General features: G+C 36.2%; 3 protein-coding genes across 4 annotated transcripts; 1 reads left to right on the plus strand and 2 right to left on the minus strand.

Annotated features, from left to right (window-relative positions):
• Positions 1–1687: 1687 nt before the first annotated feature.
• LOC114716787 (wall-associated receptor kinase 2-like) lies at positions 1688–4510 on the plus strand. The gene is made up of 3 exons (XM_028901845.1): positions 1688–2558; positions 2656–2832; positions 3171–4510. Exons 1-3 carry the CDS (start codon positions 1709–1711, stop codon positions 4346–4348), a joined length of 2205 nt encoding a protein of 734 aa, XP_028757678.1. The 5' UTR covers positions 1688–1708; the 3' UTR covers positions 4349–4510.
• A 3891-nt stretch (positions 4511–8401) lies between these two features.
• LOC114716788 (TOM1-like protein 4) lies at positions 8402–12734 on the minus strand. The gene is made up of 9 exons (XM_028901846.1): positions 12625–12734; positions 12276–12354; positions 12066–12161; positions 11824–11937; positions 11212–11357; positions 10327–10408; positions 9599–9684; positions 9312–9512; positions 8402–9224 (listed from the first exon to the last, which is right to left on the minus strand). Exons 1-9 carry the CDS (start codon positions 12732–12734, stop codon positions 8687–8689), a joined length of 1452 nt encoding a protein of 483 aa, XP_028757679.1. The 3' UTR covers positions 8402–8686.
• A 1795-nt stretch (positions 12735–14529) lies between these two features.
• On the minus strand, positions 14530–16836 carry LOC114716789 (uncharacterized). Of its 2 annotated transcripts, none has more exons than XM_028901847.1 (2): positions 16018–16809; positions 14530–15140 (listed from the first exon to the last, which is right to left on the minus strand). In XM_028901847.1, exons 1-2 carry the CDS (start codon positions 16710–16712, stop codon positions 15071–15073), a joined length of 765 nt encoding a protein of 254 aa, XP_028757680.1. In that variant the 5' UTR covers positions 16713–16809; the 3' UTR covers positions 14530–15070. The 2 variants fall into 2 exon arrangements, with proteins under 2 accessions (XP_028757680.1, XP_028757681.1); XM_028901848.1 differs by lacking the exon at positions 14530–15140 and adding an exon at positions 15272–15686 and having other exon boundaries at positions 16018–16836.
• Between the last annotated feature and the right edge of the window lie 9591 nt (positions 16837–26427).

Below are 26427 nucleotides of genomic sequence, written 5' to 3' on the forward strand. Positions count from 1 at the left end.
GAGATTTAATTTAAAATTGAGTAAAAATATTATTATAATATTAAATATAATACAAATTTATCATATTAAACTACTTATATCAAATAGTATAAATTTATTTTTATATATTTTTTAATATTTAATATTTTTATAATGTTCTTATAAAATAATCTTAGCCATTAAAAGTTTGATCTAATGATGGAAACATTGAGTGGAGAGAAAGTGGAGAGACGGGTTAGCGGAGACATTCCTCTCCTGCTTGACAATGTCTATGAAACTCAAAAAAAATATTATTATCCTATCTTTTTAAATTTGAGAATATTAAGAAAGTTAATTAAGTTGATTATTTTTTTATAGATGTGTGTTTATCTTTCTAAACTATCATATTCAATTATATGTACTAGATAATTAAAGTTATTCATTAGTGAGAACCACTTGTGATTAATAGAGATACTTTGGGAAAAAAAAACAGATTGAGATTTTATATTTAAAATTAAGGGAAAACTATATTGGAGGTACCTATACTTTCTCTCAATTTTCAATTTGGTACCTATGTGTTTTTTGTTCTTAACTAAATCTTTAATTTTGCTCTATTAACATCATTAATCCTTATATAGAGACTAAAAATATCAATAGAACAAAGTTATAAGAGCTAATGTTGCTAAAAAGATAAAATTAAATGTTTAATTAAAGGGAAAAAAACACATAGGTACCAAATTAAAAATTGAGAGAAAGTATAGGTACCTCCAATATGGTTTTCTCTAAAATTAAATTTAAACTTCCACTAATGCTTATATTTAGTAACATAGGTAGTATAGACAATAAATTTAATGCTTCAGTGATGATATGAGAGAGAGACTCACGAAATTTGACATCGTATTCCGGCAGACTCAAAAGGTCCGAATTTAGGGAGAAAAAAAGAAACAGGAATCAGAAACAGAGATTAAAACTAGATACGCAGAACTGGAGATCTCACCCCACAATGAAGCACGAGTGACATGAGAAAGAGCAAGCCCCTTCATTTAAGAAGAGAATAGCAAGCACCAAAGAGATCAGAAAGAACTCTGAGCACGAAGAAATCAAGAAGAAGGGAAGAGAAGCGGATTGTCATTACCGACTAGTCTTTCTCCGAGAGTTGATCCGTTGAGAAGGAAAACCCAGAGACCGACTCAGAATGCATGAGAGAGGGAGAGAGACAGTTAAAAGAAAAACGGGCATGATTCAACACTTAAGCAGTGAAATGAAATATGTTAAAAGAAACTGGATCAGTAATGGAATCCGTCAACATGAATGAATGGAAGATTATTATCCATATTAAAAATGTTTATATTCAATATTAATGTCACATGTCAGCCAATATCCTATATAAACTGCACCTCGTTTGCTATGTAACAAATCATGATCACATTCGATTTTGAATTCTTCATCCCTCTTTTTTTTTTTTTTGGGTCTTTCGCAAGCCCCTTGATTTGCAGAGTTTGTTCTAGCTGTGAGTTAATTTTTTCCACGAAGTTAAAAAACGGCATTATTGGGACACGACATGGCCAAACAGAATATGCCAAAGAAACCAGCTGGGACGACTATACAAGTCAAGTCAACGTAAGAGAATGAAAATATCACTCTCATCGGAGATAAACGTTCGCGAGACGGGGTCATAAAGCCATACCTGCATCTCTTATGGTCTATGTCCTTAAAATTGAAGACTGATTCCCTGATTCGGTGCGTCATTATGAAGTTAAGCCGTGTAATCACGTTGAGCTTGTTCATAGCTGCAGCAGCGGTTACATCGGTGGCCGGTCAGGCCAAACCGGGTTGCAGCGGCGCGTGCGGCCACCTTGACATCCCCTACCCATTCGGTTCAAGAGAAGGGTGCTATAGAGATGAGAACTTCCTCATATCCTGCGACACCTCCTCTGCCAAACCAATAGCAAATTACTCCAATAGCAACATCCAAGTGTTACACGTCTCTCTCGACGGTCAGTTGCGCCTTTCCGGCTGGGTTGGCTGGGATTGTTACGTTCCCTCTGCTCGCTGGAACTTCATATCCTTTAAACTCCGCCGGTTTGCTATATCCAACACCAAGAACAAGTTCACTGTCATTGGCTGCGATACCCGTGCTTTCGTTTATGATTTTTGGGGAAGAAGGTTCAGCACTGGCTGTACGTCCTTTTGCAGAGACGTTGCTGACCTGGTCAATGGAAGTTGCTCTGGGATTGGCTGCTGCCAAACCAGTTTTCCCACAGGAAACTTGGGTTACAATATCAGCATTTTCAGCTATCGCAACCACTCTCAAGTGTTGGACTTTAATCCTTGCAGCTACGCTTTTGTGGTCGAAGACGGTGCTTTCAATTTCTCTTCTCTAGATCTCCTCGATCTGCGAGGCAAAAGAGACTTTCCTATGATCATTGATTGGGCTATTTGGGGTGAGAATTGCTCCGAAGCAGTGAAGAACAGAAGCAGCTATGCTTGCATGGACAATAGCTTCTGCGTTGATTCACAAAATGTTCGTGGCTACCTCTGCAGATGCAACGAAGGGTTTCGAGGGAATCCTTACCTGTCTGGTTCTGATGGTTGCCGAGGTTGATTTTTCCTCCATGTTATTACTGTTATTAGAGTTTCTATGTTCCTAGCTCATTTCCTTACGCCCCAATGTGTTTTACGCCTACAAACTTGCAGATATCGACGCGTGCAGCAACAGCACATTAAATCTCTGCAGTCAAACGTGCCACAACTTGTACGGCACCTACAACTGTTCTTGCCTGCCGGGATACATAGGCAACGGTTTCAAGAACGGAACAGGATGCCTTTTAGTGGATAAATCCAATAATGTCCCAATCACTGAAGTTGCTCTGGGTGAGTTCACATGCATCTTTGGCTGTCACTATTGAATAATACGTTTCTTTTGCAACATCGAAAATCTATAGGCAATCAATGAATGGGTCTTGTGAACGTCAAAATAAAAACACTATATTCTTTCCAAACCGGGGGGGGGGGGTCTCTAGCTTTTACTTTCTCTCTTAGTCTCTTGCATGTCTATCCGGTTCTACAGCATCTATTTAACAAGTTCCCCTGCTATTTTGTGATTGAAACTGTAGCTACAGAGTTTTACTTTTCTTTCTGTGATCATAAATCTCTCTATTCATTGGCATTGTGCTACTTGGAATGAAATGTTAATTGTGATTAACTGGTAGGCGTCAGCGTATTCCTCTTGGTTCTTGGAATTGTCATATCCTCCTTATGTTGGGTAGGGAGGAAAAGAAGGCTCGTAAACATCAGAAGGAAGTTCTTCGAGAAAAACGGGGGTCTCATGCTTCAGGAACAACTTTCCGAGCAACATGGTTACAGTGAAATGGCGAAGCTATTTACCGAAGAGGAGCTCAAAGAAGCCACAGATAACTTCCATGAAAGCAAAATTCTTGGGCGTGGAGGCCAAGGAACAGTTTACAAAGGAATATTACCAGATAAAAGAGTGGTTGCCATCAAGAAGTCCAGAATAGCAGAGCAAAGCCAAATCAAAGATTTCATCAACGAAGTGCTTGTACTCTCACAAATCAACCACAGGAACGTGGTCAAACTTCTGGGTTGTTGTTTGGAAACTGAAGTTCCTCTGCTAGTTTATGAGTTTGTCGCTAACAATACTCTGCTCCACCATATAGACCCATCAACGAAAACATCATGTCTTCCATGGGAAACTCGGCTAAGGATAGCTACTGAAACTGCTGGAGCCATATCTTACCTTCATTCTGCAGCTTCCATTCCAATCATTCACAGGGATATAAAGTCTACTAACATACTCTTGGATCACAATTACACAGCAAAGGTATCTGATTTTGGAGCCTCCAGGTTGGTTCCTTTGGACCAGACTGAAATCACTACACTTGTGCAAGGGACATTGGGATATTTGGACCCGGAGTACATACAAACCGGCCAGTTAACCGGGAAAAGCGATGTTTATAGCTTCGGGGTGGTGCTTATGGAGTTGCTGACTGGAAAGAAGGTGATTGAAATGAACAGGCCAGAAGAAGACAGAAATTTAGCTGTTCATTTTGTTTCTTCAATGAAGAAAGACCGTTTGCTTGAGATTCTAGATAGTGGAGTGTTGGATGAGAAAAATGTAGGGCAACTTAAGAAAGTTGCTGTATTGGCGAGTAGATGTATAAGAGTAAGTGGGCAAGACAGGCCAACCATGAAGGAAGTATCCATTGAGCTGGAAGGCCTGATAGCTATTGAAAAGCATCCGTGGGATGGAAAATATTTAAATTCCGAGGAAACTGAATACTTGCTTGCTCCAATATATGGAATTGAAGGCAGTACTAGCAATTCCACGGGGTTCGAAAGCATTGCACCTAAGATGGAAAGTGGGCGCTGATTTTTCTGTTTGTTGAATCACTACGCTATCGTTTTCCGTTAGTCTGACAGTTTTTCTGTGAATCATTTTAAATACACCAACCAATTAGTATGCATGTTTACAGTTGTATACTGTTATCCTATCAGCAACTGCTGATATTTTCCTAATTCTATCGTTTCCTTCTTTTGCTCTTCTCACAAGGATCTTTTATTTTATGGTAGAATTTAATGAGCATCATATTGCAAAGGATTTAAAGGTTGAAAGATATTTCACCTCGCTCCTTTAACAGGAGAAGCGAGAGTCTAATAATGGATAACTCTTACTGGAGCAAACTGAAGCAACAATTAATTAAGACACGTAATAACAGAGGGAAAATCATTGAATCCACGAGTATCAGTCATTTTTCATGCCATTACAAGTGCTCTTATACCGAGTGATAGTAATTGCACACGTGCTGCAAGATTCATGAACATTTCTAGTCCATTTTGAAACCTGCATCACTGAAAACTGTCCAGAATCTTGCTTTCTTATCAGCTCAGGCTACACTTCAAGATATATGCGTCAATTATTCTGCTAATGGTTTTTAGGCACAAAAAATGTCTAGAAGTTACTGAATTACACATAACCAGTTTTTTCTCAACGCATTTCACACTGAATGGATTGGAACAGTACGTTCAATTTTTAGAATTGACACAAACCGAAGCAAGCAGAATATTAACTGAAAATTACATAGAAAAACAATTTTAATCTTGAAATTTATGTAGCAAGAGGTGTTATGTTGTACAGAAACTGGGAGTTTGCAGTATCACTCCTGTACAACCATTCATAATTTTGGTCTTTGGTGCATAGAAATAAGGTTTAGTGTATGTTTCTCTAATCATGCAACAGATTGCAGATATTGTTCTTTTTCCCAAGATTCATGAAGTATTTTTGTTGTTCTAGAGTTTTAAGATGCATATGAGATCAGACTTCAGGGATTCAGTACTCGTAGCAGAAGTGAGAGCAAGAATGGTGAAATCGCAACCGATAAAGGAACAAACAAGATGCCATTTGAGTTTTTCAGGGAAAACATCAGAATAGTACAATATGAAATTAAAAGCTGTTTCAAAAATTTTTATGCAAAGGCTTTGGCAGTACATGAACACTGACCCCGAAAATTGAGAAGCCATGAGCTTTATATAAGATCTCAATGAGGAAAATGCAACCGATGACAAGAATGTTACATGAAACATGTACAGCGAGCTGGCGTAGATTATAATATGTTACCTCTCCCGCCACCATATCTATTCAACTATAGTCGTTCTTATTGATATGTTTTTGCTGTCCAGTGAAAAGTAGATACTCAATTATCTTTACAAGAAACTCTGAAAATATCGTCAGACCAAGATGAATTAATCTTCAAGATTTGATTCTGTCTATGAGCAGCCTGTCAGACGAATCTTAGGGACAGATTGACAAAACTTCAGAGCTGAGTTGAGACTTGAGACTGCAATTTGTACAGTTAGAGAGGGCTGTATATAACACTTAAAGTTTGAAATACAGTACTAGACTTTTCCATCTGACGAAGTAAGAGTATGATCAGTTTTAAAGGCAGTGGAAGACGACGAGACTGAGACAGAATTGGTGCCTCTGGACGGTGAAGAGGAAGGAGCAGGTAGCTTCTTGGGCAGCATCTGTTGCCAGAATTCCTTGGGCAATCTTGATCCTTCTGATAGAACCACAAACACAAGCAGAGTGAAGAGCAGGCAGTGGTGCCTCCAAGAACCTAACATGGTGATGATGATGACTGAGGAACGCTACTTCTGCTACTACACGAGGAATTTGTGCAGAGAGAGTCCTGTTTCCTTTAGCTTTGAAAAAGAGGAACTTTATTAGAGTCTGTGGCAGGAAACATGTTCAGTAATATAAGGAGGCTGCCAACTTTGTTTGTTTGGGGAAGGATGCGTGAATGGCAGACAATAAGGTATTTGATAATGTTAAACCGTCAAGCAATCCACGTTGTCGCTCTCATTTTCTAATGCCCTTCTAGATTCTGAGTGTGCATGTGTGAGGACTTTCAGCAATATTTGTTAACTTCTCACTCTGGACCCCGCTCTGGCTCGCTAGCTGGATACTATTATTTAATTCACCCTGTGTCTGAGACGATATCTTGGTCTTCAGACTTGTTTCAAAGTGTATCAAACCAGTACTGACATTATGTTAACCATGATAAATTTTTTGGCTACCTGGCTACTTTCTTTTGCCCCTTCAAAGGCTCTTTCTCTGTCTTGAAGAATCGGTAACATTTGTTAGCTAGGTAAGTCCTACATATTGTTTAGGCATAGCATTAGAACTCAAATGAAGCATTGATTCAAGCCATCTTGTCCCTTGTATTTTTTTAAAAAAATATTATTAATATTGGTTTTGAATTCCAATCATGCAAACACGAGGAAAGTGCTCTTTTTCAATTAGTTTCATAAGGTTCAAAAGCTAAACAGGGAAAAAGCGCATTGATACTTTTGTATGCTGCTTTCCCAACAGGGGAATGTATTAAGTAAAGAAAGATAATGGTTTCCACGGTGGCAGTGGAAGGTAGATATGATTTTTTTTAAAAAAAAATGAAAAGGATCCTGTAATAGACATCCTTCTCCTTTTTTATTGCGCCAAAAAGATACACACTACTTCGGAAAACATGCATGAAAAGTCTTAAACAAACACACAACTAATGTAGGCATTGCATTAGGGTGGTTCAAGAACTCTATATCTGAGTTAGTGGCTAATGATCTACTCTATAGCAGTAGCACATCGATTCTGTCCCATTAAACCTTTTTTGTTCAGCCCCTTCTTTTTCAAAAAAATATTTGAACAAACTTTAAAAATTAGACAAAAAACTAGAAATAGCTGAACACATTGATGTATTTTTGTAAGCTACAGAACGGTCATAAAAATTTCGATTGATTTTTAGGTTTACCGCAACACAAAAGTTTAAACTTAGAATTGATCCTATCGAATCATAGTTCCACATAAACTAATTTTGATAGGAAAGAATATAACAAGTTTTGCATTGTTGAAATGAAATGCTTGTTTAATAAAGAAATGTTAGAATAACATTAAGCAGAAACAATGAAGAACTGAAAAGAAGAACAGCTGCCTTTCACAAAAAGGGGCTAGGGCCATGAATGCCAATGAATGTGTAGCTAAATTGGAAGGCAATGAATTAAGAAATTGTGAAGAGGGAGGGATTGGGTTAAAGCTATGAAGTTAATATGATTAGTAGCGCAGTTGGAAGGTGGAAATGGTAGGGTCTCATCTCTCTTAAACTGCTGTCATGCCCCCACCCCCACGCCACATTACTTCTCCTTTCTCAATACATTTTCCTTTCACTTCATTTTATGTATTCTTGCTGGAATTCAAACACTGAAAGCGCCAAATAATAAATATAGTCAAACCAGCTAAAATCACTAGTCTATAATCCATAAAAAAAACAATATGTTACAACTTTGAGACCAGGAATCAGAGATGAAAAGAATTGAAATTACAAGGTTTTTTGTTTGTGGTTTTCTTCACCAAAACGAACTCAACATTAAAAAGGCGGGAAGTGTTAGGCAGTTTCGGTCTCTTAAACACGTGCCGTTAAGTCAGCCTAGAGAACTACAACTAGTTAGCTCGATTCTATCGTCGTTGCGGCTCCCAGAACAGAATGGAATGTTAACGTTGAAGAGCAGATTTTTCTTGCTCACTCGGTAACTTGGATTGGGGAAGGTATTATATTGGTGAACTTTCTATCTCCTCCTTTTCAGTCGGGAATTGCCACTTTTTAATTTGGAGCTCAAGTCTCAAAGGAGTAACTAAAGGGGAAAAAAAAGAGTGATTATCTGAAGCAACAGTCAAGAATGATCAATTTCATTATAGTCTTCAAATTAGATGCATTAACATATAATAATTCCACGGAGTCCCCAGAAGAAATGTTCCATTTTTCAGTCAAAGGCAAGTTGACATGAAGCAAATTTTACGGTGAACATTTAGGTTACAGCGCAATCAGCAACAACTTACTTTGTTGGCAACAATTTCAAGATATGCTAATGATAGTTCACTAACCTCCTAACAACTAGCACTAACCGTTCGAGGTGCCATGTAACATTAATAGAAATACTAATAATCCAATATTATTGACAGTGAACAATAGACATGAGGATATGAATTTGAATGAGTAGACTAGGTACACACGGACAAATCGGACGGATCCAGTGACAACCATAAGAAGGTCAGCTCGGTAATGAGGCAAAACCTGAAGAACATCCTTCTAAATTGCCTATCAGGATAGGAAGGAGATGAGCTTTTGGATTTTGCAAGGTCGATTGGATCTTTGAAATTGGTATCTTATGGCGTCTCTTTATTGGTTGAGGTAGATTCATTCAGAGACAGATTCTGTGTTTGTCCAACCAAACTGTCATAGGAGGAACTGGACCCCTTAATCAAACGAGACGAACCTTGATGGTCAAACGGGTTTTGTCTCTGATTATAACTTGAAGGTGGTGGTGGTGGAAGGACCCAAGGAGATTGTTTGTCCCCGGGAGGTGGAGCAAGGCTTTCTGAAGATTTGCTTACGGAAGATGTTTCTTCATCATACACAGGCTCTCTGTCAAAATCAGGCCCCCAGGTACTCGGGACATGATTAGGAGTCGTTGATGAGATGGGATTAGGGCTAGAATCATATGGAACTGAAAATGTGGGGTCCTTGAACACAGAGGAACCATATGTTCTGTATGCATCACCGCTTAGATAGTCAATCATCCCAGAGTCATGGAAGACCGGCTTCCTTGGAGCTGGTGGAGGGGGAAGAAGTGGACTTACTCTCACTGGCAATGTCTTGTCATTGGCTGGCTTCTTGCTCTGTGCATGGCTATTTCTTGAAGAGCTGGAATGATGAAATGGTAAGAGAAATTTGTGGTCATAAAACAATTACTGGCAAGATTTAGCATATAATGGAGAAATTTGTGGTCACCGGTGGGCGAGTTGGCCAAAATCATCTCCTGATTCATCGTCCTCATGGTTTACGTTCTCGAGTGGCAAAACTGGCAGAACCGAAGTTCCTTCTCCTCTTGCACCCTTATTAGGAGTTCCTTTTGCAATATCATCATGTCGACGAAGAACTCGCTGCAGGCTGTCGTTCAATGCCAGCCCTAGACCTAAAAGCTTCTCGTCCCTGAAAGTGAAAAAAAGTAACCGTCATTCTTCTTAGTTACACATTGGAAAGAGGACTCAATCAATCTTCTTTAAAAGATATCTTACAATGTATTGTTCACAAGAACCATGACACGTTTTTGATAAGCAAGGCATTGATCAACAAGATCAACAATCACTTCTTGCTTTACACCCTGCCATATGTTACCAAAACTGTTATGAATAAGAATATTGATTCACATATTCGGTGAGTTAAAATAACTTTGAGCCATGAGTGTTCTGTGAATTAAAATAAAAATGATATTGAGCCAGCCGAAGCAGTAGATATCGAAATTGTGTTAGTTCAGCCCTTGCAAGAAATGTTAACCCCCCACCAATTCTAGTCCCTTCCATCCAGAAACATTTCGAGTTCTGTACACTCCTGATTAAATTTATGGCAAATACTTAGGGAGAAGAAAAGGGTTGATGTTGTGCACTTGTGCTTGATACTAATGTCGCAAACCTTAAAGCAAAGTCATAAGACATAATTGGGAAAGATAAATTTTGAGGCAACACATTAAAAAGAGAAACGAAACAACTGAAAAAAGGCCTTACAGCGGCACTGAAACTTCTAACAATCTCACCATAAACCACTTCATATTCACGGGATCTCAGCGCAAAAAGAAATAATTTTGTTGAGATTGTTATTAATCAGAAGCTGCCTACTTTTCATGATAAGCAAATAAAGAGAAAGCAGCAACTTCCAGGTTCAAACATAGTTTAATAGCAAGCAAACTGAACAGAAGTTCCAGAATGAAGATAGGTGGAAAGAAACCGAAAATATTATACTTCTTCACCTCAGGATTATAAGGATCCAAGGCATTAAGCATTTCTGTCAGCACATCCACCAGTCCTCGAGCATTTTGAATATCTGGCCAACTGATTATTAACAAATTTAGCAAGGCATAGATATGACACAAACTACCATTTATTTTTAATAAATAAACAGGTCAGGACAACTTGAAAACAGCAAAGAAAAAAGTTAACATGCTCATGCAAATGTAGGAAATGTTGAATAAAATTATGGATATACTACTAATATGTTGGATAGTAAGGTAAAATGCCAGTATATAACGGGTAAGGCATCTGTGACAACTTCCAAAGAAATCATTTTAAAACATGAGAAATTCACAAACATAGGTGTTCATTTCCATGGTAGTGATATAAATAACGAGGTGCAAAATACCCACCCAAAAAGTACATGGGGGAAATATTTATGCTTTCTTCCTGGAGACAATTTAATGAGCAAGGATGCATAACATAGCAGCATCAGCACAGTGCAACGCACGGTAGCTATGCAATTTTTATCTAAATAAGCTCAGTTCTTTCTTCTCCTTAATTGCTTTCTTACTCTGTTTTTACTGGGTTTCAAATTCATTGCAGCAGCAACAAATAAATCCATTACCACTAATGAATGACCACAAAAATAGATTGAAATGACATAAAACTACCAGTGGAAATCAGGAAACTTAAGCAGCACAGAAGCTTACAAAATGAAAACCCGGAAACAGAAATTTTATAGCAACTGTGATTATGATGATGCAATAAGATGGCAAAAGTGACTGAATTACTCCGTTGGTTTCTTACATAAGGTCAATAGTCTGAAACTGATGAACTTTTAGCCAACAAATAGCACACAAGAAGATTCGAGCACTGATAATGTCATGCTATTCAAAGACTACCTAAGGCCAGAAGCATCTGACTGAAGAGAAGCCTGAACACCAGCATCGTCATATTGTTCAACAGAGTCAACAGTTCGCTGGGTTAGAGGAGGAGTGAAAAATGGTACGCTATTCTCTTCTTGAGGTGGAAATTCAACTCCAGCAGACTGTAAATCATTATAATATCACATGCAGAAACAAAAATATTGACTTGTTGGTACCAAACAGCAGCAACTCAATGCTAGATATTTTGGACAGGAGGTTTTGATTTATACAGTCTAAAAAATGCTAAAGCATAAAAACCTTCAATTTTTTTGGAAGCCTGTGTGACAGCACGACCAGCTTATTGAGCATACCAGCCTAACAAAAAAATATCAATGACATGTGGGTTCTGATAATGGATTATGACACAGCTTTATTGAGTTCAGGTTAATTTGATTTTGATCCTGGAATTAAAGGAGGGTCCATCATACAGGCAGCAAAATCAACTGAAAGCATTAAGAAACATCTCATAGTACTAATATACATTCATAAAAATGTTGATTCAATCCACATCCATAGTCTGTAGAATATTTGCTTGCCAAATGAAGATCGATGCCAAATGTAACAAGTAGTAGAAACAGAAAAAATGACCTTTAATTCATTATATGCTGCATAGTACCGGGGATACCTTCCAGTTCGACCCCCGAAAGCTTCTTGCCACGTATTAATTAATATCAGTATCTTTTCCCTCACGTTTAAGGCTGGCTGTACATTCAATTATTAGAATGTAGCACTGGATAAGAATGACTTCCACTTTGAAGATAAATAGAATGTTGACAGACTGAAATAAGTAGATCACAGAAGAAAATTCAATATAAATAAGCACTATGCACCTTCTTCTTCACTATCTTAACCATTTCCTGCAAGATATCCTGCTGTATGATATGGAATACGTTTTCACCACAATTTTTACTAATGGTCTCTAATGCCTACAACAAATGGTACGCAAAACATCCGTGATAGTTAAATTATGGGCTTTATACAAGAATATATTAAAACTCAGTAATTATCCAAAGCACATAGAAAAGAACAGAAATACTAACAAAAAGAGCTAAAAGTTGGATCTGGGAATTCTTATTGTTTAAGCGCTTCTTAAGTATATTTATTGCATCTTTTGCTTGCCTGCAAATTAGTTTGAGTGCAACAAAGAAGATTAGTGACAATGAAATTTAAGGGATTGACGATAAGGACTAGACTGTTACATCAAAACTAAACAAAAAGTTCAAATTCAACTTGAAGAAGGGCCCCTTTCAGCAATGGAATTAGAAGGTACTCCGACCGATTTCAGTTCCTTTTTTTTGGACCAAAAAAAAAAAAAACTGTTTCACAATTCTTCACTATATAATCTTCTTATTTCCTTCGATACCCATGTGTTAATATGAAGAATGATACCTGGGGTCCGCATTAATGATATCACACAACTCTACGTTAACTGCCCAATCTGGGCCTATCAGCATGTCGCTGGTTGCCCTTTCCGCGCAGGTTGAGGCGTTATTTGCCATTTTTCACTGACTCTGGTCAACTCTTTATTTTGAAACTTCATCAACGAATAAGAGCAAGAAAGTATTAACAAGGCAATCAGCCTTCAACATGAAGCCAAAGGGCAGAGTTATATACGCCACAGAAACTGTAGAGTGCATCATTAAGAACACAACTTTTCTTTTGGACCAGCATTAAAAACACCACCTAACATTATAGATTTTAAAAGATGAAAGTTCAAAGAGCAACTCAGTAAAATGAATGAATTAATGATATATATTAACCCTGAAAATGTTGAGCGAAGCAATAAGATTGTGGATTGAAAAAGTAAGCTCAAAATTGAAAGGACGAAAGAAATGTGTGTCCAATGTCGTGAACGCGGGCCCAAATGGCGAAGCAAATACGAAGGCAAACAATAAGATGAAGAGAAAATACCACGCAAAATAAGGGGAGAATGCAACAACATCAAAGGTGAAGGTCAACACCGATCAGAGGCTAAATTAGAGAAGAGGAACATGAAATCGTAGGAATTCAAGTTCTACTGGACTTGGGTTGGCGTAACCACGACATAAACAAAAATCAGAAAATGTACCTCTCAGGAACTGCGCAACAGGGTCAGAATAAGGGGAAGTGATTCTGAGAATGTTTGCATGCATGCGCCAAAAATCGAAGAGGAGAAAACTAATCGCAAAAGAGGAAAGAGCAATTCTTGAATAGGGGGTTTTGTGCATGGTTGTTTTAGCATTAATATTATGGCGAATGTTCTTTGCGGAACCATTCACGGTATTTTAAAGGTTTCCTAATTTGGATTCTGTTAATGGGTGGGAAAATATCCAAATTCCAAGCTCCTTGCCAAAGGAGTGCTCATTTGTGTGTTGATCATTTATTCATTTCGTCTTCTGTTTCATGCATGTTTCATCACGAGAAAGCGGGGGACCCTGTGGAAGAGACGTGGTACATTCAGGATACTGAAATACTGAAATTACGTTCTCTTTTAATAATTTTTGGCAAAGGTTTTTTATTTTGTTCAGGTGATATTTATTGATATTGTTGGTCAACGTGTTATATTTAACGTAATCTTGATGGGAACTGTTGAAACTAGCCGGCGAGGGGGTTTAGATGATGTTGAGGAGAGGCGGGTATTGCGGGGATATGAACGGGCTAAAGGGCTCTTGTAGATCACAGTGCTATGATCAAGCTAATAAGTAAGGAACAACAAATGATTGGCGTGAACGGATATAGGCGAATCCATATCCATGCGTGCATTTCTTTTCTTACCCACTTATGCTCTTCATTTTGACATTGCCACTATTCCTGCACTTTCCATCCTTGAATTATTCTTTTTTATGCTGAATAATTTTCCCGTAGGAGCAAGTACGTGTTGATTTTAAAGTATAAGATTTAAATTCTTCTTTCAAACTAATTTTTTTAACTTATAAACTGATACATAATAATATTACTTAAATATATTTAATTTTATTAACATATCCAAATTAGTGAACTATTAACAACAAGAAGATTAGTAATAATTTGCCAAAATTAATTAATTACGGCCAAGTCAGTTTTACATATAACTACCATCAGATCTGCATATTTCTTTACTATTTCACTTGTCACTTTCTAGCCGTCTACAACGTAATCATAGAAGATAGCATGGTTCCTTGACTGCCTTATTCAGCCCACATATTTTTATTATCTATATTTAAGGACCATTTAAACTAAGGAGGAAAACGCTGACGGAAACCCTATATTTTGATCGGGCAGAAACAAATCCTAATCCTGGTCACAAACATAACCATATCTCTCCGAGATTTTAAGTTAAACAAAAAAATAAATAAATTTCAATCAAAATTAACCGTAAGATCTCAGGCCAAAACAGACAAAAGAGCTGTAAGATCAGGCATTGATCCCCTATCCGATACAAAATTAAGCTGACAGGAATAAATATTTTGACGCCTTATACAGAGTACAGACAAGCTCCCACATCTGAGCTGGGATTTTCGTCCCAATGTCATCATTAGGATGTCGTCATACGGACGCCTCATAGTCATATAATACTGAGGGCACCACTCTGGCACTTGACCCATTGGTCCCCGGCTTACCGGATTCACTTCTCTGGTTCATCCAAAAGGGCAGGGCTCTTGAAGAAGACAAAACGAGATAAAACCCAGTAGCATATACATACACACACAACAAACACATATCTTGTATTCAGACACGCTTGGACTTCCATACTTGATCCTTCTGCTCCAGTCTGCCCACTCACGCTTACATGTCAGAAGACTGTAATTACATGACAATACGAGGATCATGTGGTGTTCTGGTTCCGCAAATATCGGAGGCGTCTATGATTTCTGTGTTAGGCTTTTTTGGGTTTGAGAATGAAAGAAAGGAAGGGCCAGCAACTATCACCACCACCGCTCTCGTGCCTGCATCACATCCAAAACCAATAATCTAGAATTTAGCAACTAACTAATGATGACCAGCACGTGGTCTTTCGCGTTGAAGATAATACTTGCATTTAATTTGCTTAGTCCGACAGCCCTGTCCCCTTTTTTTGGGTGGGGGGCGGGGGGCCTGTGAAGTGCTTAATGAGATCAGTAAACAGCCAAAGCTGCATTTAGCTAACGAACAATGCCCAGCTGTAAAAGGTTCATTTTTGTTCGTCTTTCTAGACAATGTCGGCTTCATAGTTTAAGGTTTGAGCTTAACCCCCCCCCCCTCCTTTTCTTAAAATCCCACAAATCCAAAGCGGGATTTGATTGAAGACAAGACCCTAAAAGTAACACACAAGCACTTTATCAATTAAACACATCAGCCCCTTTAACCGTGACTATACAGCGTTACAAGACGTCAAAGCAAAGCCACTCTGCCCGACATCCCATGCAGGCTTTAACTTTTTATCTTTGACTGCGTCACCAAGTTAGAGCCTTAAACACGGTCCATTGCTATTCCAGAGATACCAGGAAAATTTCCTGTTCATATTTTACACAACATATTGTCAAAGATAAACAGCTGAATATTCGATCAGGAATTTTTGGGGGGGGGGGGGGGAACCCACGGCAATGCATTGACCGAAGTTCAATTTGGTTTCAGTCACAGTGATAAGAAACAAAAAACGCATAACAAGAAGATATACAGCACCCCTATGTTTAGTGTGCACTCGATAAGAGTATTTTGTCTAATCTGCCATTTATTTTCACTGAATTATTATTAAAAGAAGATAAGAAGTGCAGAATTCAAATCTCCATGAGCAATTCTGCTTTGATTCTGTTACTACTAGGGTGGTTTAAAATTTGAACATACCTGCTGTTGTTTCTGCTCCTGCCGCTGTTACTGCCAGAGCTTTTCACGCTTCCGCTGTTGATAGTTGACACACCACTATCACTCTTCGCTGAAGCTGAAAGGCTCTTCTTCCACCAGTCCTTATCAGCGGCCTTCACGGATCCCTCAGATAGCGAATGCCTCGGAGAGACCTTAGAACTACCATTCGCCGACGATTCATTTTTCTTCTTCTTCTTGGATCCCAAAGAAGCAGGGAACATCATCTTCAGATAGAAGCCTCCCCTATCCACGTTGCTGCCTTTCTTCATCTTCCTAATATTACTTTCCCTTTTCTGGCCACGTTTACCATTGGGATTCCGGTCGTCTGCGGCATTTTCGTCCCGAGCGTCCACCCAGGGTCTCTCGACGAGATCTTTCAGAGAAAGCTCGTAGGTGCGTTCGGGCATATTCCGAACCATTTCCATGAGTTCCATTTGGCCTCTGGCAACGGCCTGGGTTCTGGAAGCAGGGGACAGGCTTCGATAATAGTTCTTGCGCTGTTGGGGGCTTCTAGGCGGACTAGTCCTCCACAGAGGTGGCGAACAAATACCTGAATCATCATCCGCCTCCTTCGATTGCGTTGCCAGTCGTGTTCCCGTCCCGTTGGGGCAGCCATGACTATGAGTTAACGGGAAAGAGAGGCTGGGTTGGTCTCTTGGGAGGTCAAGGAGGGCCATGTTGAGGGTTGAATTGGATGGAGATGGAGAAGGGGGTAATAAGAACAGTAATATATGGGCACCGACCAGGGATTGAGGCAGAAAGGGGGATGCTAATATAATTTCTTGGTAAGTAAGTTTTGAAGGGGAAGGAGACGAGGGTCGTAAAAGTCAAGGGATTCTGGATGGTGGGAGGACGTAGGGCCAACACATCCCACAAATCCTCCGGCTTTGTCTTTTGTCTTTTTGTGGATTTTGAAATGCACTCTAATTCATCATTAATTACGCACCCAATGAAATGGATCAACATGGAAGAAGGAAAGCCTTGTTTTTAACCGAGCCTTTTGCTGAAACCAATGAAGAACAGCAGAGCATGATTAAAGAGGCATTGGCATTGGCGCTCCCAGAACGAGGCTGTTGGTTCAGTGTTTTAGGGGTGGGGTAAATACTAACTAGGTTGTTGGGAATTCTCTGGTTAAAAAAAAAAAAAAGGTTGTTGGGAATTATTTGACCCCGCAGTGCAGTGCACTGTAGGTAAGTGTGAAAAGGAGAGGCCCCCCTCTAACAAAAAGAGAGTGAAGATGAGTTTGGATCTTAAAGTAAATAGGAAGGAATCATTTTGTCTTTCTGTGCAATCCCTTAACGGACAATCGTCGTCGCCTTCCTTGTTACGGGTCTCTCTTCTTTTTCTGTTCGCAGCTAATATTCACGCACACTCATCAGTACAGTTAATAACCCTTCCATTCATCATGCAGCCATGCACCTGTATCCGCAGCCCACACCTGCTCTACTGCACCTTCTCTGAGTTTTTTTTAAAAAAATATTTCCTTACAATAATACTCTTCAGGTCCTTAATATAAGACCCATTTAACTAATTTGATTAGATTAGGGAAGTTAAGTAAGTTAGTTAATTATAAGAAATGTGACATGTTTTTCCTAAAATACATAATCATCTTTCTTAATACCTCATCTCCATCTTCTACTTGATTATGGTTGAGGGAGTATTCATAGGGGTACTTTAGAGAAAATTGATAAATATGATAAATGAGTCTTATATTTAGGACCAAAACCAACTCAACAATTGGGTCCTATATTAAGAACTGGAGGAGTACTATTGTTATGAAAGTTTTTCTTTTGGGGAAAAAAAAAAGGCCCCGTTGACTGTGAGCTAAAACTAAAAATTGTGAGATAGCGTGCAGAAAAAGAGAGAATTATAATGAGATTCTAAATAAGAAAAACAATTAAAAAATAAGTTCTAAAAGTTGTCATTTTCACTATAAGACTTGTTATTATAGGCTGTTGAGATTGTTATTGGGATTTTTTAGAAATTATTTCTTTTTTATAAGACTTGATTGTAATTCTCCCGCAGAGAAATTGCCATGTAGGTTCTGCGCTCGTATCCACTGAGAACTGAGCATCTAATCGTCGCTGCAAGTTTCTTCTTATTTTGTCCCCTTGGTTTGTGTGCGCGCGCTTTACATTTGACATTCGCATGTCGAATTATCAAAACCAAATTCTCATCTTTCCTCGTGATGAAAGTTTGATGTTTAGGTATTTGTCTTGGTAAACCTCTGCTTATTGAAATGTTAAAAGACAAATCCAAAAATTAATCTCGTAAAAAGTGAAAACACGAGATGTCGATCGGGTAAACACATACATGATCTTCAATATATGGATGATAACGGCTTAATTTGGATGATTGGTGGCGTCAACGCCGTCAGCTATGGATTTATAATTAATCCACGGAAATTGCATTTCAAAACAGACAAGATTCAAAAATAGAGTGACAAACTTAATCTGAGGAGTTTTAGACTTTGTTAACATGTAAAAATTAAGAATACATACTCTAAGCACGACTTGGCTTATTAAGCTAATTGTTTCATACATTATTATTCATGCAATGATGAGTATTGAGCGTGGAATTTACAAAATTATTTGGATTTTAGTCAATAAAAATAAATTAATTTCGGTTTTGTGATTATTTTGGATATATGTCTACCTTTAACAAATTTATTGAGAGCGAGAGAAATTTAATACGCATGGGCGAACCAAATAACATGAAAAGTAGGTGTGATCGAGAAAAAGCTAAAAGTGGGGAGCGCATTTGAAAAGAATTGCCTCTTATTTTTAATACAAGAACTTGTTAGATTTTTAATTTAGTCTTAAATATAATATCTTAATTTTGTTTTTTAAATTTATCTATTTTTTTAAAATAGTCCTTGTACTTTGCACACGTTATTCTAATTAGTAATTCTAGCTAATACATATAATTAGTAGAAAGTATTTTAGAAAAGATAACACCTACTTATTAAAAAAATTAAATTAATTAATTTTTTTAATCTTTTAAATAAAAAGCCAACAAAAGTATGAACGTCTTTCCAAGGCCAGCCCAAAAAAACAAAGAAAGAAGTGAAAACAGGTGGATATGGATGACGGACAATGTGGAGGCCAAACGAGTGACACGTATATCTGAAAATTTGGCTTCAAAAAGCAGACAAAAAAAATTAAAAAGAACCAACGGCGGTTTCGGGCCTAATTAATTAATTAATTGACGGCGTCCTCTGGTCTGCCCAATGCTTGGGTCATTCCCTGAGGGGACCCCCAGGCCCTAGTTAACGGTTTACGACAGTATGATGAATTTAAACGGTTTACGACAGTATGATATTTCCTGTTTTCTTTTTTATTTTTGGAGAGAAGGGGATCTTCCCTGTTCATCGCCTCCCTTTGATAATTATTGGGAGCGTTGCGCTTTCCTTTCCTTTTTTGTTTTTCGGCAGCACTCTCTCTCACATGTCATCTTCCAAGCAACTTTATCCCATCTCTTTCAAATTTCATCAAATGATCATCCTCACCTTCCAATGCCTATTAATTATTCCCTTTTCTTTGCACTAATTCAGTTCAATTACGGTGACATTTCATTTTTAATCACCAACTCCATGCAATAGGATATAAAATATTACCTCCAATCCTAATTATAGCACATCCATAATTAGGATCGGAGGTAGTGTAAGATACCGCGTCTAGTCATTTTCCTCCCCCAAAGCAAACGGCTAGATTTCAAGATTCTGTGGTACGGAACTCATGACGTGGATTGCTTTTCTCTTCAGAACTATTCAAGCAGGCTCATTAACAAATAATGGGTTAATTTTGTACAATGTTTTAATTTTTTTTTTTAATTTTTAAAAGTATATATTTGATTCTTTAACTCTAAAATCATTAGGATGCGATGATGAGTATTTTTATCATAATGATGGGCATTTTGAAAATTAAACTTAATATGTTAGTATTTAAGAATATTTTATCAATATTTAAGATCTTAATGTCATCACTTTTTTAAAAAAATTAGGGTTAAAGACTAAAAGTATACTTTTTTAAAGTTAAGAGATCAAATTGAAACCTTATACAAAGTTAAAGGACCAAAAAATATACTTTAGTCTAAATAATAATACTTTTTTTTTATAAGCAGTCTAAATAATAATACTACCAGTCATGGTTTGTTCTTTATTTATGCAATTAATTAATTTACCAGATAAATATAAAAGTAAGAATGGAAATTGCTTTTTCTTTGAGAAACGATACTCGTGGTGAAGCCCTGAACAGGGAAAGCCCACTGAAGGCCCATATTACTCCCCATCGGTGTTAAGCCCTGTTTGGGAACCCATAGGATATGGACCCAAGCAAAGGAATCCTGAGGTGTATAATGACCCTCCGGCTTTCTGCGTCCACACCCCAGTCCAGTGTCCTTATGTCCGGGCGAAACAAATAACAGGAGTTGAAATGCCAAAGATGTCCTCAATTGCAGGTGAGTCTGGATTTATTATATTACTCCCTCCGTTCCGTTTTATAAGATACAATTAACTAAATCACATTATTCAAAAAATTAGTTAAAATTAGTTAGGTGCAATAAAGATGTAAAGATTGTAACCTTTTTGCCAACAATACCCTCATTTATGTGGAAGAGAGATAATGTGTGGGAGAGATAATGAATGGGAATTAAATACAATTATATGAGTAATATGAGTAATTAAATAGGGATAAAATAGGAAATCAACACACAAAATTTGAGACAACCTATAAGTGTCTCTTATAATAAGAAACATGATATACTTTACAATTGTCTCTTATAATAAGAAACAGAGGAAGTACTATTTTTTAACCCCCTCTGTCTGCCGTTTAAAACGCGTCAGTGAACCACAGATGCAAAGAGTGGCTGATATACAATTATACCTTTTTTTTTTGGTAATATTTATAAATCATAGATGGATAATAATTTGATTAGTTAGTCAACTATAGTATCTACGCTGGCCAACAATTTGATAGCTAATATCGAGTTGGGAGACACGCATGGGAGGTTATTTTAGACATGTGCAAGAGTTTTAGGTACCCGATTCATCTTCATGTGATTCTGATTGTTTGACTGGCTGACATAAGGAAAAATTTTTCCATGTTTTGTTAAATATAAAAGTAATATTTTTTTTTTTGACCAGAAATATAAAAGTAATATTTACAAGACTGGTAAAAATAAAGAAAGCATCCCTGATGTGAATAAAAATATCTGTAACTGTATAAATGGGTTTCTTTCTTTTCTGGGACGGGCCCCCGGGGGGGGGGGGACGGATTGTGATATATGAGATGGCGACGCTGGCGGTTCCGAAAGGATTGCGTGCAACTGTTGAATATTGTTTCGCTTTCACGTCCAATGTCTGAATAACAACTGAAGTGGGGATGAACACCGAAAAATCAGCTTTTATCTCAATTGACTTCTGTAAAAGCATCTTTATCATCCTTCTCATTAACGTGTTTAGTCTTTTTTGTTCCTGGAAATTAAAGTAACAGTAACTCTGTATCAGGGAAAAAAGAAGAAGAAGAAGGCAACAGCGACTAATACTACTTCTGGTCCTTAATATAAAAACTTCTTTGACTTTTATTTTGATCATGAATATAAAACCCCAATCTACTTTGTCTCTCATATTTAAGTATTTTTTTCCAAGATAATCCTTCTAACAATGGTAGTTCTAACCAATACACTTGATTAACACAAGTATTTTAGGAAAGACAACATCTATTTGTTACAAATAAATAACTTAACTTATTTCTTTAATCTCCTCAAATTAGTCAACTAGCTCTTATAATTAAGACCGGAGGTAGTATTAAATTATTCATTATATTTTGTGCGTGATTTTATACTCCTGAACAAATTACATACTACCTCCGATCCTAATTATAAGAGCTAGTTGACTAATTTAAGAAGATTGAGAAAACAAGTTAAATTAGTTTTTTGTAATAAATACTACATCCGGTCCTAATTATAAGAACTAGTTGACTAATTTAATGAGATTAAGAAAGTAAGTTAAGTTAGTTATTTGTAATAAATAGGTGTTGTCTTTCCACAAATATCCTTGTTAATCAAAAGCGCGGATGAGAACTATTATTATTAGAAAAACCATTTTAGAAAAAAATACATAAATACTAGAGATAAAGTGGATTTGGGTCTTATATTTAGGACCAAAATAAAAGTCAAATAAGGTTTTATATTAAGGATTGGAGGTAGTATGTGTTATCTTTCCTAGAATATACTTGTTAATCAAATATTTTAGTTAGAACTATCATTATTAGAATGATTATCTTAAAAAAATATAAATATTAGAGATAAAGTGAATTAGATTGTTATATTTAGGGCTAAAATAAAAATCAAACAAGATCTTATATTAATGATCAAAGATAGTATTTTTATTCACATTCTATTGTTGAAAGCGTTGCACACATATAGTGAGGAAATGGATAAGCATATACAGTGCGCACATCTGAACCTTTGGGGCACCATATGTAGTGTATATCTAAGCATATGCGCGTATGATGTGACGCTTTGGCCTCAATTTGCGGTTAGCCAAATACGCTTCCCAGATCAGAGTGAATTGGAATTGAGAGGTTGTTGAAACAAGGATTGATTGGCAGGAAGTGTTCATCCGAGAGCATCCCAGAATTGCTGAGGAGCCAACAAAAGGACCAGGTTTTATTCACAGAAACAAATTAATATTACCTTCTATCTTTAATATAAAAACTTATTGACTAATTTAAGTAGATTAAAAAAACTAGGTTAAATTAATTATTTGTAATAAATAAATACTCTTCTAGTCCTTAATATAAGATCTAATTGTTGAGTTAGTTTTGATCCTAAATATAAGACCAATTTTTCATATTTATCAATTTTCTCTAAATTAGTCCTATGGATACTCCCTCAACTATGATCAAGTAAAAAAGAAAGATGTGGTATTAAGAAAGATGATTATGGTATTTTAAAAAAACGTGTCACATTTCTTATAATTAACTAACTTACCTAACTTCCTGAATCTAATCAAATTAGTTAAATGTGTCTTATATTAAGGACCGGAGGAGTATTGTTTTTCATAAAATATCCTTACTAATTAAGCGTATAGGTTAGAACTATTATTATTATAAGAACTACATTAAAAAATAAAAATATAAAGATAAAATAATTTAAAATCTTATATATAGAATCAAAATAAAAATTAAATAAATTTTTATATTAAAAACAGTAGTAATAAAGAAATGACGTGGGAGGCAGAGTGGAGGACGAAAGGAAAGATTAAATAAAATCACATCATCCCTCAGAGGGAGGCTGAGGAAATTGGCCTGTTTGGTTAGTGGGCTTTTTTTAAATGTACTCCTTTTTTATCAAATTAGTTACATCATGATGTATTGTTGGAAAGGGAATGAACTGGAAATAAACACAAATAAAGGTTAGGTAGGACTGGAGCAGAGTTTTTGGGCCGGAGCAGGAAGTGAGGGGAGAGGGAGGGAATATTACAATATTAAAATAATAACGGTTCCATCCCGTTTTCAAATGCACATAGGGGCCGGGGTGTAGGATAGCGTTGGTTGGAAGGAAAGGGATAGAATGGAGGGACGCGACCTTGGGAGAGTAAAATGCAGCCTGATTGTTGAAGCAGGTGACGGAATCATCTATGATTATCAAAAACAACAGTCTGCGAAGAAGTCTCAAAAAAGCATACCATAATACTCGGATCTTTAATACCTGATTTATTTAACAATTTTGGTTAAATTAAAAAAATTAAATAAATTAGATAATAACCATAAATATGATATATGTTTTTCAAAATACCCTCGGTTAAAACTTTTTTTAAAAAGACATGTCAAAAAATATTTTAAATTATTTTATTAAAAATATAAAACGTTAGAATTGATGTATGTGTGGAATTAATGAATAATAAGTACTCACTCGCTTTATAAAATATCTAGGTATATTATTAATGAGTAATAAGTATTATTGTGGCATTTGATTATTTAATAGGGGTAATTTAGAAAAGAATTGGTAAATATAAAAAATAGATTGTATATTTAGGATCAAGATCAACATTCTAATTAGATCCCATATTAAGGATCGGAGAAGTATTTAGAAAAAAGACCGAGTAAATTTACAAAACATGAAAGAAAAGTTACAGAATCATTGTAAATTGTGAAAAATAAAAGTTGATACAAATTTTGGTTTTTTAAGTTTATCTTAATTTTGATTTTAGTCTTTGAAGTTTTAAACTACAGGTTTTAGTTTTGTCAGTTTTTTGTTATTTAAAACACTAGTTCCTATAGTCCAATAAAAACTTGGACTATTTTGCCCTTTAAAAAACCAAAATCTATAGTTTGAAATTTAAGGAAATAAAAATAAATTTAAAAGACTAAAAATTATAGTAACAAAAAAAATATTGCCCTGTGGGAAACTAGATTATTGTATTAGGATGATTAATGCGATGTCTAAGTGAAAAAAATTTAATCTTCTTATTTTCTAAATATTATGCTGATGCGATCACTTTGGTTTAGCACAATTTTTTAATGGAAAAAGTTTTTGCCGACGCCACATGTGGAAGGCCCACCACGAGTCACGTCGATTAACTAGGGCAGGGTAGGGATCACCCACCGTGCCCCCCACTACCTCCGCGGAGGGGGGAAAAAAACTGATATTAATTAATTATAATAATTACTCATAAATCAAGGGGATGAATGAAATCCACCAAGAATCAATCTTCGGCTCATTCGCACGCTTATGGATGAAGGAGGTATCATAGAATGTTTTTATTTCATAGTTTCCTATTTTATCCCTTAGATTTTTAATGAAATGAATGATCTGGTAATAGCGAGAAGTGATTCTATGGAGGCTATGCAAGCGATTCAATATGAGATTCCAGAAATGGGCGAAGGTAGCAGGAAAGTGGCCCAAACTACGAATAGCAGTCCAATTCTGTTGCAGATTTTGCATTTTACAGCCCCGAGGCTATCTCAGAGCTTTTGTCTCCTTTATTTATATAATTAACATTTCTCGAGAGAATTGAAACACATCATTTTTGGTACAGAATTATAGCATGCGCGATTGTCATACAGTGTCACATGAGCTGCTCATTCAAAGAATCAAATCAAATGGACGGCTCTGTGATCAAATTTTAATGATTTAAATTTATTTATTTATTTATTTTTACTATTTAATTTTAATTTTGTAATATATTAAATCTCACTCAGAGGAGGGAGCCTGGCCGAGCTCTGTCCCGCAGTCTAAAATATACCCCCGGCTTTGTGGTCCGACTGTTACTTGTATTGAGGGGTAAAAATAGACCAAATGCTTGTCAGGAACCTGTGATTTGACATGTATTTGGCTTGATTTTTTTTTTAAATAAAAAAAACTCAGATTTTTTGATAGCTTGTTCAGTCTAATAAGTTAAGTCTAGGTTTTTTGAAAAACCTGTTAGGCCTGTCAAGCTTGGTTTAGCCTAGCCTTTTTAATTTTTATTTTGTATTTATATCTAGTTTCATTTTAAATTTTAATATATAATTATAACTTGTTTTTAATAATACTAATGGTAGTTAAGATTTAAAATATTACTCATGACATTAAAATTTAAATAAAAGATAATAATAAAAAATAATTATTATATAGTATGTATATTTTATATTTTTTTATGAGCTTATAAATTTCTTACTGTGCATTTTAAAAATTTTAAAATTACAATTTTTTTTAACAGGTTCAGGCCAGGCCAGGTCTTTTACAAACCAGGCTTAAGCTAAAAAAAAAAAACTTATTATAGGTCACAAACCAATACGTTACTAAACAAGCTTTGACCCAACTTGTTTCCATCTTATTTGTATTTCCTATCCATCCTATTTTTAATTTTTGGTCATCCTTTATTTCCTCAAAAAGTGGCTGTCGCCTTTATCTGCCAGTGGGGATCGGCGTTGATGCTGGAAAGCTCCTCAGTCCTCATCCTTCCCTGCCTAACGCCCACTCCTCCTTATCTCTAACCCCCTCCTCTTCTATTTTTTTCTTATCTTTCCCTTAACACCCACGCCATTTTTAACTATTATTCTTCCAACCTAATTAAAAAGTTGATATTAATTTTATATTAAAACCTATTTTTTATATTTATTAATTTTTTTAAAATTAATCTTATTAATATTTTCTTAACAGTAATTAAAAAGAAAATGAAGGTGGGAATTAAGAAAAATACTTAGGATATTTTTTAAAAAACATATCATATTAATTAATTTGACTGATATTCATAATCTATTCAAATTAGTTAATTAGATTTTATATTAAGAAATAGAGGAGTATTATATTATATTCCCTATTAGCCAACTCCCACGTGCTCACCAAAATAAAATTCAAAATTTTGTTTTCCACCTTTAACACATCCGTATTCGATATTTCCCC

Source organism: Neltuma alba, unplaced genomic scaffold, assembly GCF_004799145.2.
Source record: "Neltuma alba isolate B1F8T4 unplaced genomic scaffold, ASM479914v2 tig00011687_pilon, whole genome shotgun sequence".
NCBI lineage: Eukaryota > Viridiplantae > Streptophyta > Magnoliopsida > Fabales > Fabaceae > Neltuma > Neltuma alba.